The 16879-nt window shown below is 40.6% G+C and overlaps 1 protein-coding gene and 1 long non-coding RNA gene across 4 annotated transcripts in view; one reads left to right on the top strand and one right to left on the bottom strand.

Annotated features, from left to right (window-relative positions):
• LOC117879988 overlaps positions 1–8809 on the top strand; it is a 66511-nt gene extending 57702 nt beyond the window's left edge. Inside the window, exons 2-4 of the long non-coding RNA XR_004646457.1 lie at positions 752–960; positions 3234–3348; positions 8218–8809. This is a non-coding gene — a long non-coding RNA (uncharacterized LOC117879988). The remainder of the gene's footprint in view (positions 1–751; positions 961–3233; positions 3349–8217) is intronic.
• PHF2 (PHD finger protein 2) overlaps positions 1–16879 on the bottom strand; it is a 145101-nt gene that overhangs the window by 8763 nt on the left and 119459 nt on the right. For 2 of the 3 annotated variants that reach the window (XM_034775599.1, XM_034775600.1), the window contains 3 exons: positions 16342–16499; positions 5824–6098; positions 809–904 (listed from right to left, as the gene is read on the bottom strand). In XM_034775599.1, coding sequence (XP_034631490.1) covers positions 809–904; positions 5824–6098; positions 16342–16499 — 529 coding nt within the window. Of the gene's footprint in view, positions 1–808; positions 905–5823; positions 6099–10636; positions 10748–16341; positions 16500–16879 lie in introns of those variants that run through there. The other variant, XR_004646456.1, reaches the window with a different exon arrangement.

Below are 16879 nucleotides of genomic sequence, written 5' to 3'. Positions count from 1 at the left end.
TCCACATTTAATGAAAAATCAACCATTCATGGAATGTGAATGTATTCCAAATGAACAGGCAAAATGCTTCATAGGGATTTTCCACAAACTCTTCCCAGCCCACCTGGCCAAGGGAGAATTCTTCCAGGGCAGGTGCTGTACAAGGCTCCCATAAGCAACCCTAACCCTGTCCATCCTAGCCCCACTAGTGTAGCAGGTAGCACATTCTGGGCGGCTCAACAGACAGCCCGGGTCAGGCTGCTGTAAATTAGAACAGCCCTGGAGCACTCCAATATACACCAGGAGCTGCACTGGCCCCCAGTTGGCCCACAATCTGGGCACTGTAAAAGGTGGCACTTCCTGTAAGGCACAGCACAGAAACTGTTCCTAGCAGTTATACTGAGCAGTTTTACTGAGCTTTTGATGGAAACTGGGGGGAATAGTTTATATTCTCTATTTTCTTTTTTAATGCTTTATATATATAAGGTGTGGGCTGCCTCAGAACTGCAAGATTTCTCCACTACATCATCATAATACTAGCAATACATCATCGACTTCACCGGCAGGATGTAAAAGATACCTACAACCTATAGGAGATTACTTTTATTTTTAAAAGGTAGCTGAAGAGAAATGTCTAGAATGTGTTAGATTCAACTTAGTGTTCACTACAGTGGAACTATTTAAAAAAAAAAAAGTTAGTCTCTCAACTGAGAAATCTAGACGAGCACAATCTTTATGGTAAAAATAATAAAATCCCGTTGTTCTTTTCTAGGTTTTCAATTTAAAATATCCGCCCTGAGTCTGAACATCCAAGACATAATGGACTTGCCTGTCGGGCTGTAGGGGGCATCATCAGAACTTTTTCTTTTCTTTGATCGTGATTTGAATACTGGATTATCTTCATCGGATTCCAAAGATGGGTAAACTAAACCAGGAACAAAAAATAGCTTTTATTGCAGCAGTATTAAACAGGAGTTTGAGGTAAGTACGAATCACCCATCAGTGTAGAACTGGATGAGCACAGTGGTGAATCAGGCCTAGAGTATCTATGTAATAGACTGCGGCCAAGGGTAGCACACAGAATGAAATGTCTGAAAGGCACTGGTGCCCTGGGGATAGGGCATTAGACTAGGAATCAGAGGAGGTGTGCTCTGTTCCCCGCAATGCCACTGACTTGCTGTGTGGCCATGGGCAAGTCACTTCACCTCACTGTGCCTCTGTTTTCTCTCCTACCCCTTGCCTGTCTTCTGTTTAGATTGCAATCTCTTAGGGGCACAGATTGGCTCTTACTCTGCATTGACACACTACCTATCACCATGGAGCCCCTAATCTCAGTTGGAGGCCTCTAGGTGTTATTGTAATGAAAATAATAATACAGTTTTTGATTCACAGCACGTGATGTTATTCTTGGCTTGGAAAAGCCAGTCCTCCCCTCACATACAGCTGGGCCTATTTGGAGTACCTGTCATTATCAGGTGCATGGGGGATGTTACTCCCCAATCGGATAGGTCAGCACATAGGTCATCTCAATGGACATTTGGTGACCCTCACATGGTTTGGAACAGAATTTCCTACATGTCTAAGAAACACAGACAGAGTGTGGTACCCTTAGGAGAAGAAGGTGTTTAACAAGCTAAATGAGAGTCAACAGTGTAACCCTGTTGCAAAAAAAGCAAACATCATTCTGGGATCTATTAGCAGGAGTATTGTAAGCCAGACACAAGAAATAATTCTTCTGCTCTACTCCGCGCTGATTAGGCCTCAACTGTGTCCAGTTCTGGGCGCCACATTTCAGGAAAGATGTGGACAAATTGGAGAAAGTACAGAGAAAAGCAACAAAAATGATTAAAGGTCTAGAAAACATGACCTATGAGAGAAGATTGAAAAAATTGGGTTTGTTTAGTCTGGAGAAGAGAAGACTCAGAGGGGACATGGTAAGTTTTCAAGTACATAAAAGGTTGTTACAAGAAGGAGGGAGAAAAATTGTTCTTCTTAACCTCTGAGGATAGGATAAGAAGCAATAGGCTTAAATTGCAGCAAGGGCGGTTTAGGTTAGACATTAGGAAAAACTTCCTAACTGTCAGAGTGGTTAAGCACTGGAATAAATTGCCTAGAGAGGTTGTGGAATCTCCATCACTGGGGATTTTTAAGAGCAGGTTGGACAAACACCTGTCAGGAATGGTCTAGATAATACTTAGTCCTGCTTGAGTGCAGGGGACTGACTAGATGACCTCTCGAGGTCCCTTCCAGTTCTATGATTCTAATATCAGGATAAAAGTGAGGCCATTGGATACCCCCGACGAGAGGTGGCTGCTTGCCAGTTTTCTGAATAGCCCTATTTTGATCACACTGGTTGGGTGAGAAGTATGTGATTAATGCCACTTCTTAGACCTTTCTCGGAGTAAACAGAGCGGTTGGCTCTACATTACATGGGCCCAGTGCTAATGTTCATCTGCGGGAAAAACTCCTTCTGTTTTTAATGGACCTTGTGTGGGGCATGTGGAATTTGGTCCAGTTAAACCACAGGCAGAGGCTCTTGGCCAAAACACAGAGCTATTCTCAGATTATTAGTCATTAAAATTATTACTCCATAAAATCCCCCACTGTACTCAATAAAATGCTGTTCTGTTAAACAATGCTGGGATGGCATTGACACAGCTCACTCCCTCAAGACCTCTTCCCCTCTCTCTGCTCATTGTAAACCATGCACGTCTTACTGAGTGACTAAAAATAAAGGGTCAAATTGTCCCCACTTGAGAAAAAACAAATGTAGGAAACAGAAGTCACAGTGAGTTCTCACTCACAAGGTTGTCCGTCCATTAATGAGAAGGGAGTTCATCACCCCTATACTCGTTAGTGTCCCAGGTTCAGGGTAGATCTCAGAACTGGCTATCAGTACTGGTTCTCATTGGTTCCTGCTCTCATCCAGCCCCAATACAAACAGATCTAGTCCCAGCTCCTTCCACCTTCTGGATCCATAGCGCCCCAACCTGGAGCTCTAGCATGGAAAGGCTTGGGAGTCAGGGGAGGGAATGCTGTAGGGGAAAGTTTGCCTTCTTTATGTTTGGGGGCTTTTCCTCCCCAGTTTGATTCTCAGAGTTTTACTTTCAATCCCAGCTTAGTATCTCGAATGATCCTGGCTAATGAATCAAAGTAATTGTTCCCTCCACTTCTCAGAGGACAGAGCCTTCTTTTAAATAATGAATGGGATTTGTTTGTTTTCAAAAGATTAAATCTGACTGATTCTTTGGCAGGGAGGGGAAAAAACAAGGCTGGATTAAAGCACAGGCTCACTGCAGGCCAGTGCCGAGGACCCCTGCTCCTGGACTGATGTGATCACATCAGAATCTCAACTTCATTTTAAAAAAGGTAAGTTCTAAGCCCCCATAGTGGTGAAAACAGTTTGAAAATATGACCCAGGTGTAACCGATGCAGTGATGCTTGCCTGAGCCTGCAGGCAGCCTGAAACAATAGCTCTGAGAGGGTTGAACAGGGTATTAACTCTTACGAGCCACTCTGGAGAGACTCACCAACACAATGCAGCAAATGATTGCATATACCAGAGAGGAGGAGTGCTGCAGGCCTGGCCCACCTACCCATCCATGCAGCTACTGGGGTAAGTCCTGGGGTGCCCCTCTCCTGCCAACCCTGCCTTTCTGGGGGAGAGCGGGAAGCCCTGCTGCTCCCAAGAAGGGGAAATTGCCATTCTTAGGGTACAGAAGGTGATCCCATGCTACCGCCATTGTCAGTCTGAGAGGGGCCGGGGAACCTCTGCCCTCCCCCCACCCCACAAAAAAAAAAAACAGATTTGTTTTGTTTTGTTTTTCCCCAGTCATTCATTAAATCACGCTTGAAAAGTCAGGTGTATTATTGTTAAATATATGAAGAAAATCCTGGCTCATGTTTGCCTGAACCAGCTGTGTCAGCAAATATTAGGGTTCTGTGAGACATTCAGAAACACTCAACATCTTTGCCTTTCACATTTTGTTTCACTTTCACTAAATTTCATTGGGTTTTGCTCACAAATAGCTGCAGTTGTGAAACCTTCAGAGGCAGCGGGATCTAGTGGGCAGAGAATGGGACTGGGGACCTGGGACTGCTGGCTTGCTTTGCCACTCACTCAGTGTGTGGCCTGGCACAAGTTACTTAACCCTTCTGTGTTTCCATTTCCCCTTCAGTAAAAGGTAGATAATTATTGACCAACCCACATGAGGAGAAGGGCAAGAGAACGTATTAGGTGCTATCGAAGTGCTAAATGTCATCAGCGATACCTTGTATAACAACATCAAACCCTTCCAGTCGCTCTACAAATACCTTAGTGGTAGTGAGATAAACAGACTGAGGGTGAAAGGGCAGGTGGTGTTTATGAAAACCTTTAAAATGTTTTTTTCTGCAGCCACATGCCACCTGAACTGTTCTCTCCATGAACATTTACAGTTCTTTTGGGTGAATGGTAACAATATCATTTGAGTTTTATTCAATCCTCTGTATATACACACTCAGACTCCTCGATAGAGGGGTTTTTTTTTAAATGTGCATTTACTTTTTCATTTCAATGTTTGCCTGTTAAAGCAATGTATGGTTATAATGTTACTGCTTAATTTAGCCCCTGAACTGAAAATCTGCTGACCAGATGCAATACAAATGGAGTCTTTATAAACTCAGACTGCTTACAACAAAGAAAACCCATTAAATAGTAGCATAAATATATAATTAGCAAAAATGTTGGGGTTTAAAATATCACCCTGTCCATTTTCCCATTGTCACATGTAGATCATGTGTATAAATTACACTTTCACAGAATTTGTCATGTAATTTATCCTGACTGATTCGCCTACAAGGTGCTGTAACTGCAAACCAGAAACATGCACTTAACTTCTTTTAAACATGTACAATATTTTCAAAATGTCTTGTTTTCATTAAGCATTTCAATTTGAACTTTAATATATGTGTATCTAATAGAGAAAGCAGATTTCAATGATGTTTTTTAAGGGTCACAGTCAACAGCAGCATTTTAAAGTAACATTTTTATTATGCTGCTAAAGAGCTGCATACCCTTCTTGAGCCTGCATGACTATGTGGTTTTATCTCTCTCTGAGTGTTAATATTTTTAACTGCTCTCTCTCTTTCTCACACACACACACACACACACACACACGCTGCTTTTTCATATTATTAAAAAACTCACTTTCAGAATATAGTAAACTTAATGCAGTGATCTCAAAAATCCCTCTTTTCTTTTCAGTGCAGAGTTTAGCATTCTTGGCATTAAAACTTAAGATCATGCCCTCATCGTATCTAATTGAGGGGTTCTTTACTGACAGCTTCTCTGATAGTCATTTCATTCTACCTCACTGACACATAAGTATCACAGTTTCATGGTATACTGCATAAAGTTCTATTTTTAAATTAAATATATATGATTTAGGATATGGCTAATCTTGGTTTCAACGCCACTGCTGTGCTTGTTAAAATATTTTCCCTATACTACACAGAAGTGTAATATGTTTGGGTTCAATCTGAATAAAATATCAGTTTAATCTGTTTATCTAATCTCAAGAGTCTAATGTGTTTATTCTAATCTATTTATTCCTATCTAATTTAATCTAATCTATCTCTTCACCCTTGTCTAGCCAATCTAATCTCTTTCTTTAATCTTGCCTACTTTATACAGACTAATCTAGCAATATAGGCCCCCCCAGTATACAAACACTGAGTAACTGTATGTATCAGATTAGTCCCCTTGATTTCAATGGGACTAACTAGAAGTGTATAATTAAGCACATGCATAAATACTTTCAGAATTGGGGCCATAGCCATAGAGATTAATTTGTTTTCTCTCACCATAATCAGAATCTTTAAAACAGGCATCTAAGTGGTCCTGGTCATCGTAGTCTTCAATGTCAATGCTGTTTTTTGTGCTCTTCTTCAGTAAGTGCTTGCCTGCATTTTTGTTGTTACTGCTCCCGGGTTTTTTTGAGTTTTGGGCTGAGATAGAGTTATTTTTAGCTTGGTTGGTACTCCATGAAGTCTGCAGGCAGGAGTCAGAAGACTGGAGATTTGCCATTGATAACATTCCTTGGATTGCTTCCTGTGTGCTGGGAGATGCAGGTGGCTGACTGAGGGAAAACATTAACAAAATAAAGAGCGTTAAGCTAATTATCAAATCAACAATGTGAAATAAACAGTATTCACTGCAAATACAGCTCAATTTGATTTCTGGATTAATGGCCTCACCACTGTGTAGGTGTTTAGTATGGGGAAATCAAGTTATACCAAGTATAGACCCATCAAGCATAGAAGGTTAGAAGGGCAAACAGAGGTTTGAGATAAAAATCAGGAAATCTTCCAAAATTTAGTTACATGAATGCTTTTTCACATGTCATATTTTGGGCGAGTGAGGAGAGTAACCAAGTGACTCTCCCCACAACAAAAAGCTGGTAACCCAAGGACAATATAATCATCAAAGTCATGTCTCCAGTACCCATTTTAGAAGAGAATAATAATGAGTTACATATTAACTGTGGCTTGGATGAGCCAAGCTCCAAGATGGGTCGGCCAAGACCCAACAGTAAATGAGGGGCAACATCTAGTAGTCAAAAGAAATAAACAGGAGACTTTCTACAAAATCTTTCTTGGCTAGATCCTCAGCTGGTGAAAATCAGAGTAGGTCTACTAAAGTCAAAGGCCTTATGCCAGTTTTACTATCCGAGGATATGGCACTCTGTTCTTATTCTGAACTGACTCACTGATGACTTCCACTGTGATCAAATGGCCATCCCTATGATCACTTGAACACTGTGTCCACTCATGGAGGACAGGTCCATCAATGACTATTAGCCAGGATGGGCAGGGATGGTGTCCCTAGCCTCTGTTTGCCAGAAGCTGGGGATGGCTGATAGGACGTAGATCACTTGATGATTACCTGTTCTGTTCATTCCCTCTGGGGCACCTGGCATTGGTCACTGTCGGAAGACAGGATACTGGACTAGATGGATACTTTGGTCTGACCCAGTATGACTGTTCTTATGTTCATAGTGTTTGCTTAGAGTTTTTCAGATTTGCCAAATTAATCACAAGTAAACTAATGGCATGTATTTTATTTCCTCTTCTATAAGTGGAGCAGAGTAGCGGGGGCAAAAAAATTAGGGTAAAATATTCAAAAGCGGCTTCAGTGACTTGAGAGCCCAAGTCCTATTTTCAAAAGTGACTTATGAGTCTATGCTTCATGGCAAATCAATAGGATCCAGTGAGCTCCTAAGTCACTGACGTGCTTTTGAAAATTTCACCCTTAATCTCAAACAAGATAACAAAAAGGGTTTGCCCATCACTGCTGGGCAACCTTCTTTCATTTTCATTCACTACCACCCCACCAAAGAAAGGAAATCCAAGCATCTGAATCTATCCAATGAAAGAACTGAGTTATAGTATCATTCCAAGCATCTCCTACACAACTGCCACACACAAGGCTGGACCACTGTTAGATCCTGAAGGTCACAAGTGAAGTATGACAGGGTTTAGGGGACCCTGCAGCTGCAGCTCTATGAACACAGTGAAAATTCTGTTCTGCATTGTAAGGCTTGGATCATACGTTTAGAGCTGATATTTTGCACTAGAACATAACATATGGCTTCTCATTTGTGGTGTGTGTTTGTTTAGACATTCTGGTTCTTTTTTAGGAGTAAAATTTGTTATTAGTGGTGTTTGAAATTGCTTTTTTTTTAATTAGATAAAATATTGGCCCAATCTAAAAGCCTCACACTCCTGGCGATGAGTTCCTAGGCCTTGAGCCAGCAAGATAGTTAAGCATATTAACATGATTTCCATCACTGCAGAACTTGTACATTTCAGGTATTTGGGGTGTTTGGTTTGATAAAAATCTATTCTCAGATAACTGCACTGGCTTGGGTTTTATAACAACAACGTAATATTTGTAAATAGCCCTTCTCCCTGACCACCATCCTTCAGGGTGCTCAGGGTACTGTTCAAATTACACTTTGCAATGATACAGTTAGATACGGATCACGACAAAATACATCACCTTAAAATTACACAGGTAACACCCAATGTAAGGGCTTTTTATAGATTTCTACTATAAACAAGGAAATTAAATACATTTATTAAAAGATCAATGCTAACTCTTTTTACTGCAGTTCACAAACAGTACTGACAAATCCAGCACAGGCTGGGATGGCCTAGGTGACCTTTTCCAGCTCCAATTTCTGTTATTCTCAATAGGCAAGAACAGGGATTCAGAATTGCTGCTTTCTGTAGACTACAATGGACTTCTTACTCCCCCCGATCCCAATATATGCTCCTGGAACAGAAGTCAGGATCTACTGAAAAGGAAGAGGAAGGAAGGCCTTCCTTACGTTCGAGTACTGGCTGAAAGGACTGCTATATCAGGAGGTCAGAGCTGCTTGGAAGAGAGCTGAGGTGAGAATAAGGTGGGATCTAAGTACTTCCAGACAGAGGGTAAAATGAGATGTTTCAGTTAGAGGGGAAAGTGATGGAATATTAACTCTGAGTGCTCACAGGACTAAGAAGCAAATGTCCTTGTCCTCTGACTCTGTTGGCCTAAAAACCCTTTCACTACATCTTTGCAAGTAAATTGCAGTCACACAAGAGTCTATTCTCCATCCATATTGAATCCTTCATTAGCATCAAAGGAAGTTAGTTATACCCCTATATTTAGAGAGGACTAGATCCTCTCCTTCCCCAGAGAGGAACAGAAACTGCTTAAAGATGTAAAGACAATCCCAACTCCATAAATTGGAGGAATTTTATAGCAAGGTCAAAAAGAGCCCAACTTTTAGTGCTACTGTATGAGATACCCTCTCACATCTCTTTACTCTCTTCCTTGTGGTCCAAGCAGAAGAACAGGACTTCAGGAAACAGAATAAGCTTCTAGACCTTGTGTCTTACCCCAACAGAGACAAAGAATAGGATAAGTTGAGAGGAGGAAGAAAGATTCAGGAAAGTGGGAATATGACTAGAGTTATGCATTTATTACTGGTTTTGTATTACTACTGGTGTCTGATGGACAGAATAGCCAGGAACAGTTATGCACCACTATATATAGACTGATGAATATAACCTGCAAAGGAATTTTAGAAAATGTAGACCTACACTAGCCCTGACAGATATTCATAGCTGTCAAAAATGCAATCAGGCTCAGAGTGATGTTAAACAAGATGATTAATATTTCACCAGAAAAATGTAGCTTTTGTAAAAATTTTATTCCTACAGTGGTAGGTTGATGTCAAAGGGTAAGTAAAAATTCTAGAAAAGTGGTAAGCTATAAAGGAAGTATTCTACATAGCACATAGGTTTAATGAGGGAAGAAAAACAGGTTCCCTAGAATGCCAAAGAAAATTAATCTCTTCAGACAGTAGAAGAAAGCAATTTTTGAAAAGGCAGATACTCAATACTTACAACTCTTTAAAGCTCAGGCAAACAAAGTGCAAAAACCACTGACAAAATGAAGTTGTGTGTGGTTTTTTTTAAACCATTATTCAATAGAAACCACTAATACCGAACATTTCCTGGGCAAATTAGCAACAACATGTCACATTCTCTTATTCAATGCTAACTTAATCCCCTTTAAAGGTTTTTAGGATTCCAGACATAGTAACACGAACACATTCAGCAAGTCTCTTGAAACTAGTCACAATCGTAAATAATCCTAAAAATGAGTTAAGCCAGTTTTAGCAGCTAGTGAATCAATGAAAAAGCACATCAAGACATTTATTTGGTGAAGTACACTTTAATCCTCCCATTATCTTGTCAAACACTTTCATTTTCTGTCTGTTGCATTCATAATATACAGAAAATCTACAAAAAATTAACATATTTTCTTCACATTTTGCTCAGCAGTTTGTCTCAAACACTAGACTCTCAAAACAGTGGAAACAGACCATCAAAAACTGTCCACCAAATGGGAGAATTAGAGAGGAACTGCCTAAAGCAACACAAGCTTTAACAAATAAATTGTGGAATCTGATCAAAACCAGCGGTTCTGAAAGTCAAACCACAAACTCAACATGTGTGTAAAAACCTCTTAAAGAGACAGACAGTTAAATATAAGGCAAAGTGTTTCTCATTAGGCCATGTTCTTACAGATTTGTATTGTTCTGTTTTCTAAGCCAGACAAAATGTACGACAAGAAACAGAAAGCAATTAGTAACCTTTGGAAAGCCATATCCCTTTCTAGAACCTTAGAAATTATTTTTTTTAAATAATTTTTTTAAAATACCATTTATAAAAGTAAACTTTCTGCTAGTTAAAAACAATGAAGACACCCACCTTGAAAATGATAAGAAAATGGGAACAGAGAACCTCGCAGACAATTGTACCGGCCCCCAAACTGGATGGAGCAACTAAAATATGCAGCAATGTGCAGAACTAGATGCTGCTTTGTCACTGAGCATATCCTGTTCACTGTTCGTTTCGCTTGTATTAAAGGAGAGGATTTGGGGAGGGTTAGAGAAAAGGATATTTTTGTGCAATTTACTGGAATAAATTAATGCCTTTTTGCAAGTGGTTTTGCATTTTTGTAACTTCCTCTGCTGTATTTTTTTTCTTTCCCCCTTTAAAAGATACTTTACTAGTGCTTGGCAAGTTGTCACCCTTGAGAGCAGAGGGGGAATTAGCTTACTTCAATAATTGTTCACTGTGTAGTAAGCATCTGGTGATTTTCAGCTGCTTACATCTCAGCAACCGAAAGAGGTACTGCACTGAAAACTGTCAGCTCACACAGAATCTTGATCTGTAAAACATAGTAAAATTTAATAAAACTTGGTTCAGCCATTGCACACTCCATATGCAAAGGAAACGTTCACACTGACAAAAGGGTATCAATACAGTAGGTGTAACATTACAGCTCATTAAAACGATATAGATGGGGGAATTCTCACACCAAATAAGAGACTTTAAGTTCCAAAGTTGGCCCAACCTACTGTGGGCACAGTTGTGGCCCAGGGTCTGATCCAACTCCCACTGGATCAGTGGATCAAGACCAGTTTGACTAAGTAATGGTTTGTGGAGTGTCCAAGAAAAACTTTTCCACTTTAGCTGATTTGTGAGGAAGAAAAACCAAACCATAGAAAGATGGGAATTATTAATACATGGTAGGAAAACCAAACAGTACCGCATTTGCATTGTGCAGCATTGTAGTACGTGTGTATTTTCGGGAGATTTTCCTATTTAAAAAAAAAACACGTTTAGATATATTTAATAAAAAATGAGTGATTATGAAATGAAATATAATAATTTCATTAGGCAGGAGCTTTTTTCACTCAAGCTTATACCCACACTACCAAAACCCAATTGTTTATATAAGAGCCAAAAGTGAAACAACATGTTCCCATGAAGCTACAACACACAGTATAGTAATTCATGCAGAATTTAGTTTTTACTGCATTTTAGACTTTGATTTCAGAAGCCATAAAGGCTATGAATGCACTGGATACAGTGCCTGGTATAAGGGGAGGAAAAATGAGAGGGCTAACTCCTATTCTGTTATTGAACAGCTTTGTGACCCATTGAAGTCAATGGAATAGCACCAATGTAGCCAGAGTCTTTGAGGATTATTGTAATTTTCACAAACGTTTCTGTTTGATACATTGCAAACAAGCAGCCAGCCTCATTATCTGTCATACACCCAATGTAACAAAAATGGCTGAACCAAATTTTAATAATTCTTATGTTTTATAGCCTCTATTCGGCTGTCATATCCCACTGGAAACACAGTTGTAAGCAAGTCTTGTAACGTGATCTCTCCCCCTCAGTAGGATGTATTTAATAATTTTGAGAAACTTAAGTGTAAATATGAAAAGAAGACTAAACTACATCAGGGTGTTAGGTGAAAATGGAATTAACAAAAGTTTTTCTCTAATCCAATGATGAGTTCTGATGTAGCATTTAGATATGAATGGCTTTGAGGGGAAGAGCAAGAAGAAAAGAAGTTACAGGTTAAAAGGTGTATATTTATTACTAATTGTAAAGGAATTAGAGATGGGTCCAAACCAAACTCTGGGAAAGTACAGACCAGGAATCAGATCCAAACTTTGTGACTCAGGTCCATCTTTTAAGACATGCCTTTTAAAAGCTTTACTCAACTCTGCAAAAACAGTCTTTAGCAGATGGTAAGCAGTAATTGCCTCCACCTAGGCAAAAGTAGCAATTAGCTAAGACTAGGTCTGTTCTCCAAGAGTTACCAGTCTTCTCTAATCTAGGCTCCCTTCCTCTTCCCCTTAACACCCCCTTCTTTCCTCTTCCTCCCCCCACTGAAAAAACAGACCTTGTGTACACACTGTCCTGGCATTTTTACACCTGTGTAGCCCCGCTTTGAGCCTTGTCTACAGTAGTAGTCCCACCACTGCCAGCATCCCTGGAGCTGCATTGATATTAAAGTGGTAAAATGAGAGTCTGTAAATTTAGTTTGGGTCAGTCAAGTGACAAGGTTTCCCCCAAAACACTGCAAAGATGTCTCCGAGTTTAAATGATACATGTCTCCCAGCAAGAGTAACTTCCAAAGAGACGTTCTGTATCACAGAGTTCATTTCCCATATCTCACACAGCTGTCTGAATGGCAGAGTAAGCAGTCACATAATGAACTCCTGAAGGGTAAAAACTCCCTTAGCTCCACAAGTCTCCCTCCTTCAGGTTTATCTGCACCTCTACAGCCTTTCTTGGCACTCTACACTTCAATCCCGTCCCATCACAAAGCAAACCAGTTCTCTTTTAAACTCACTGATACTATTTGCTGCTACAGTTTCACTTGGCAACTTATTCCATATGTTCACTACTGAGTGTGAAGCATCTCTGTTGGAATTCTCTGCATTGCTCTTAATTTCTTAATGGATAGATAGTATCTTCTTCTTCTTTGGAACCTCCCGGAGAAAGAGCTCATTCCACTTTACCAAGGCCCTTTCATAACTGCAAGCTGAACTTTAACAACTGTGTCAAGAAAAATGAAACATCCAGTGGAAGGAAGGAGAGGGTAACAGTGACAGCACCAATCACCTGCACCTTCTGAACGCCAAGCTCCCTCCCAGCTCTCCCATAAGCCCTGTGTCGTGTTCAACCATATTTACTCCAGTCGTGGATCCTGAGACAACATGGAATTGACGGGAGGGCTGGAAAGAGAACGGCTGCTGCAAACCGACAGTGATCCAGCCGGCGGGTTTCCCAATGATCCAGCCTGACAGCTGACATTTCCAACCTAGGTGTGCCAACTTTGGGAAGATGCTTTGTGCTTACAAAATACTGTGGTTAGCGTCTGTCACACACAACTAATAAGCTTTGTGAATCGTGAAGAGGGTGAAACCTGTTTTAAATAACTTACAAAAATTGATTGCTTAATCTGTAAAATGGGGCTAATGATACTGCACGCCTTTGTAAATCACATCTAGATCTGCTGTTCCTAAGTGCTACTAATAAATTGGTCCTCTAATAGAAGTGAAGAAAAGGGTACTCAGTACAGTCTGGAATACACACTGGGGTGGTCTCTTAAGACTGGAGGTTGCCTACCAAGGGTGGCCTCTGGACCAGGTTTCACTCTATTAATTACATCATCATCAGCAAGTCTGCCTTGAATGACAATGTTCAGGGTTTTTTTCTGTGTAGCCAGGACGTTTAAGGTCCCTATATCCCTGTTAACTACAACTGTTAAGCATCCTTGAATCTTAACTACTTATTTTGATTTGCCTTCTTTCCCGGGGTCAGTAAATCCTGTTTACTGAACGAAGCCATCTGGGCTAATAGCTTCCTGGATTCTCCCATACTAAGAACTGGATTGTACACTCCTTTTAAGCAGACATAAACTCCCACTGATTTCAGAAGACATTGCCTGAATAAGTTGTGCAGGACTGTTCTCTAACCACCTTAAGGCTTTTACAGGAAAGCACTCCACTTATCGTGCACTCCTTGGTTTTGATACAGTCTCCCAGAATTGTATATTTACATTTATTTACATTATTATTTGTGTTACCGTAGAACCTAGATGCCCCAGAGCTCCACTGTGCTAGGCACTGCACAAACACATATGAATAGACAGCCCTTGCCCTGAAGACCTTACGGTCTAAGCAGACAAGACAGACAAAGGACAGGAGAAAGGAATCATCATCATCCCCATTTTACAGATGGGAAATGGAGGCATAGAGAAATTAAATAACTTGACCAAAGTCACAATGGGAGTCTGTGACAGAGCCAGGCACTGAAACCAGGTCGCCTCAGTTCCAGTCCAGTGCTTATAAAAAAGAACTATAAAGCCTTTTAAAGAATTATCTTTAAAAATTTGTGCAAGACTCCAAATCACTATCACAACACAGTAATATGGTTAATAATTACAAATACACGGTCATTTTAAAATAAAACATTAGTAAAGCTGTTCTCCCTTTACATCCCTGACATTGAGTCCAAGTTTCTGTTTCTCTGCTGAAAACATCAGATGATGTCAGTACCACCTAAACAGAACATATTCCTACACGGTGCTAGGCATTCCCAGATATTTTTATTATTATTATTTGTACAGCACCCCAGGTCCTTTACGTAGGTTTTAGGCCCTAGACAGCATGGCCTTTTACAGACATAGCCTTTGCTGAAAGAAGGTTAGAAATGAAGGGCCAAATTTTGCTCTCTTTACTCAGTGGGACTGCAATTGTGAGTAAGACAAGTAAGGCTGGACCCAGATTAGATGTATGATCATACAGATGATGGGAGAGAAGAGAAAGGAAGAAGGGAAAATTGTTCTGACATGTACATGGGAGGTATTTGTTTTGCTCTTTTTAAAGGACATGAGGAAGTGGACTGTGCCAGGGTGGAGTGAAGAGATGGGCCCCCTCCTGAAGTCAATGGGCCGGAGACCCAGAGCCTGTATCTGCTCAAGCAGGCTCACTGGGGCTGAAATCTGATGAACAGGGCTGCTCTGCAGTGGAGCCAAAGCAGGGAGGCGCCACGCAGGTGAGACACACACAGTGTGTGTCAGAGAAGATCACCATGGTGAATTTCTGTGGTTTCCATTAGAGGGGAAATACAGCCTGGCCAGGACCATGGATTCACTGGGGAGCAGGCACAGCACTTTTCATCTGCTACTTCACCCCAAAATCGCTAGTAATTGTGGCTCTCCTGTATTCTGAGAGTTGTTCCTTGGGCTGAGCTCACAGGGGATCAGATCCAGCAGGTATTAAGTATGTGAGCAGTCCCATTAATTTAAATGGGATTACTCACATGCTGAGATTAGGCATGCACTTAAATACTTTGCTGGATCAGGGGACAGATCAAATTTGCCTTGCATTCATTTGGGATATTTAACACGTATGTTTTAATTGAGATGGGCCTGAACTAAAGTCCCAGGTCCAAACAGCCCTTATGTCTGGGGTGTTTGTGCTTTGGATCCAAATTTTGCAGCTCTAATTTGTAAAATATTTTCCTTTCCCGTTAATAGTTTCCAGTTTGGGGCTTAACACTACAGTGTAAAAAGCCTCCCAGCATTTCTCACTATTAGCCAGACCTCAAAGATTTTGGTATCACATTTGATATCCCACTTCCAGCACACATACAGCATTGTAGATGAGCAAGGCCCCAGACTGATCCACGAAGTCCCATTTTATGGTTAATGTCCTCTAGAGAAATGACTTCTTACAGCCATTTGCTGCTTCCTGAATTTTTTCTTCTTCCAAACAACCAATAAGCAGGACTGTGTAGAACGTACCAAGCATTATAAAATGAATGCAAGTTGTTTGGTGCATAAATTAATGTTGTTCTCAAGCTGCATTAACTGAGCTGTCTCCTTTAGAATGAATCATCTACTTCAGGAGTCAGCAACTTTCAGAAGTGGTGTGCTGAGTCTTCATTTATTCACTCTAACTTAAGGTTTCACATGCCAGTAATACATTTTATCGTTTTCAGAAGGTCTCTTTCTATAAATCTATAATATAACAAAGCTATTGTTGTATGTAAAGTAAATAAGGTTTTTTAAATGTTTAAGAAGCTTCATTTAAAATTAAATTAAAATGCAGAGCCCCCCGGACCAGTGGCCATGACCCGGGCAGTGTGAGTGCCACTGAAAATCAGCTCGTGTGCTGCCTTCGGCATGCGTGCCATAGGTTGCCTACCCCCGATCTACTTTATTGTTATTTCTTCGGTGGATTCAGTATTTACGGATGGGAATGCCTCTAATTTTATAATTATACCACCAGGACCTTTTCCACCTGCTCACCTCCAGGGCATGGGACATAGAAGGAGCTAGTTTACTGGAGAAAATGTTATTACTAAATTGCAAAATCCTGTGTTAGTTGCACACATGAAACAGAGCATTATTTTGCTTTAATAGAGGGACCATCAGCCAGGTGTGCCTACCTGTTGGTGTTATACTCTAAACCCCCAACTTCCTTGCTCGCCTGCAAAAGATCTAGAATTCCTGCTGAACTTCCACTCTCTTTCTTCACTTTGGAGTTGCGGCCTGGCTTTGCCTCTGTGTCAATGTGAAGCGAATCTTCATCTGATGACTCATCAGTCTGTCAAAGCAAGGAAAAGGGTCAAAAAAATTGAAACAAGCTACATTAGTCAGAAAGCCATCAAATAATTTTCGGCCCCCAAAAACTTGAGGACAGAACTGTTACTTTGCTTTCACTATAAAAGTTAGGGGCACAGTTTGAACGGGTCTCCTTATGGCTTTGTTGTTATATTATCTTTTCAGAGTCAATTTAATGCTTCTGAGGAGTGCCAGACTTATGGAAGTCCCCTATTTATCTATCATCTAGGCAACAGCAGTGCAAGCTTCCCCACACTACCTTTCCAATGTGCCTCACTCTTCTTCTGAAGGCATCCCTGCCCCCAAGCTAGAGAGTGTTCTTTCTTCAGGCCTATCCAGTGCTTTGTGTCACTGCTAAGACCA

The sequence above is a fragment of the Trachemys scripta genome, chromosome 7 (assembly GCF_013100865.1).
Source record: "Trachemys scripta elegans isolate TJP31775 chromosome 7, CAS_Tse_1.0, whole genome shotgun sequence".
In the NCBI taxonomy this organism is placed as follows: Eukaryota; Metazoa; Chordata; order Testudines; family Emydidae; genus Trachemys; species Trachemys scripta.
This window is presented reverse-complemented; position numbering and strand designations above follow the sequence as displayed.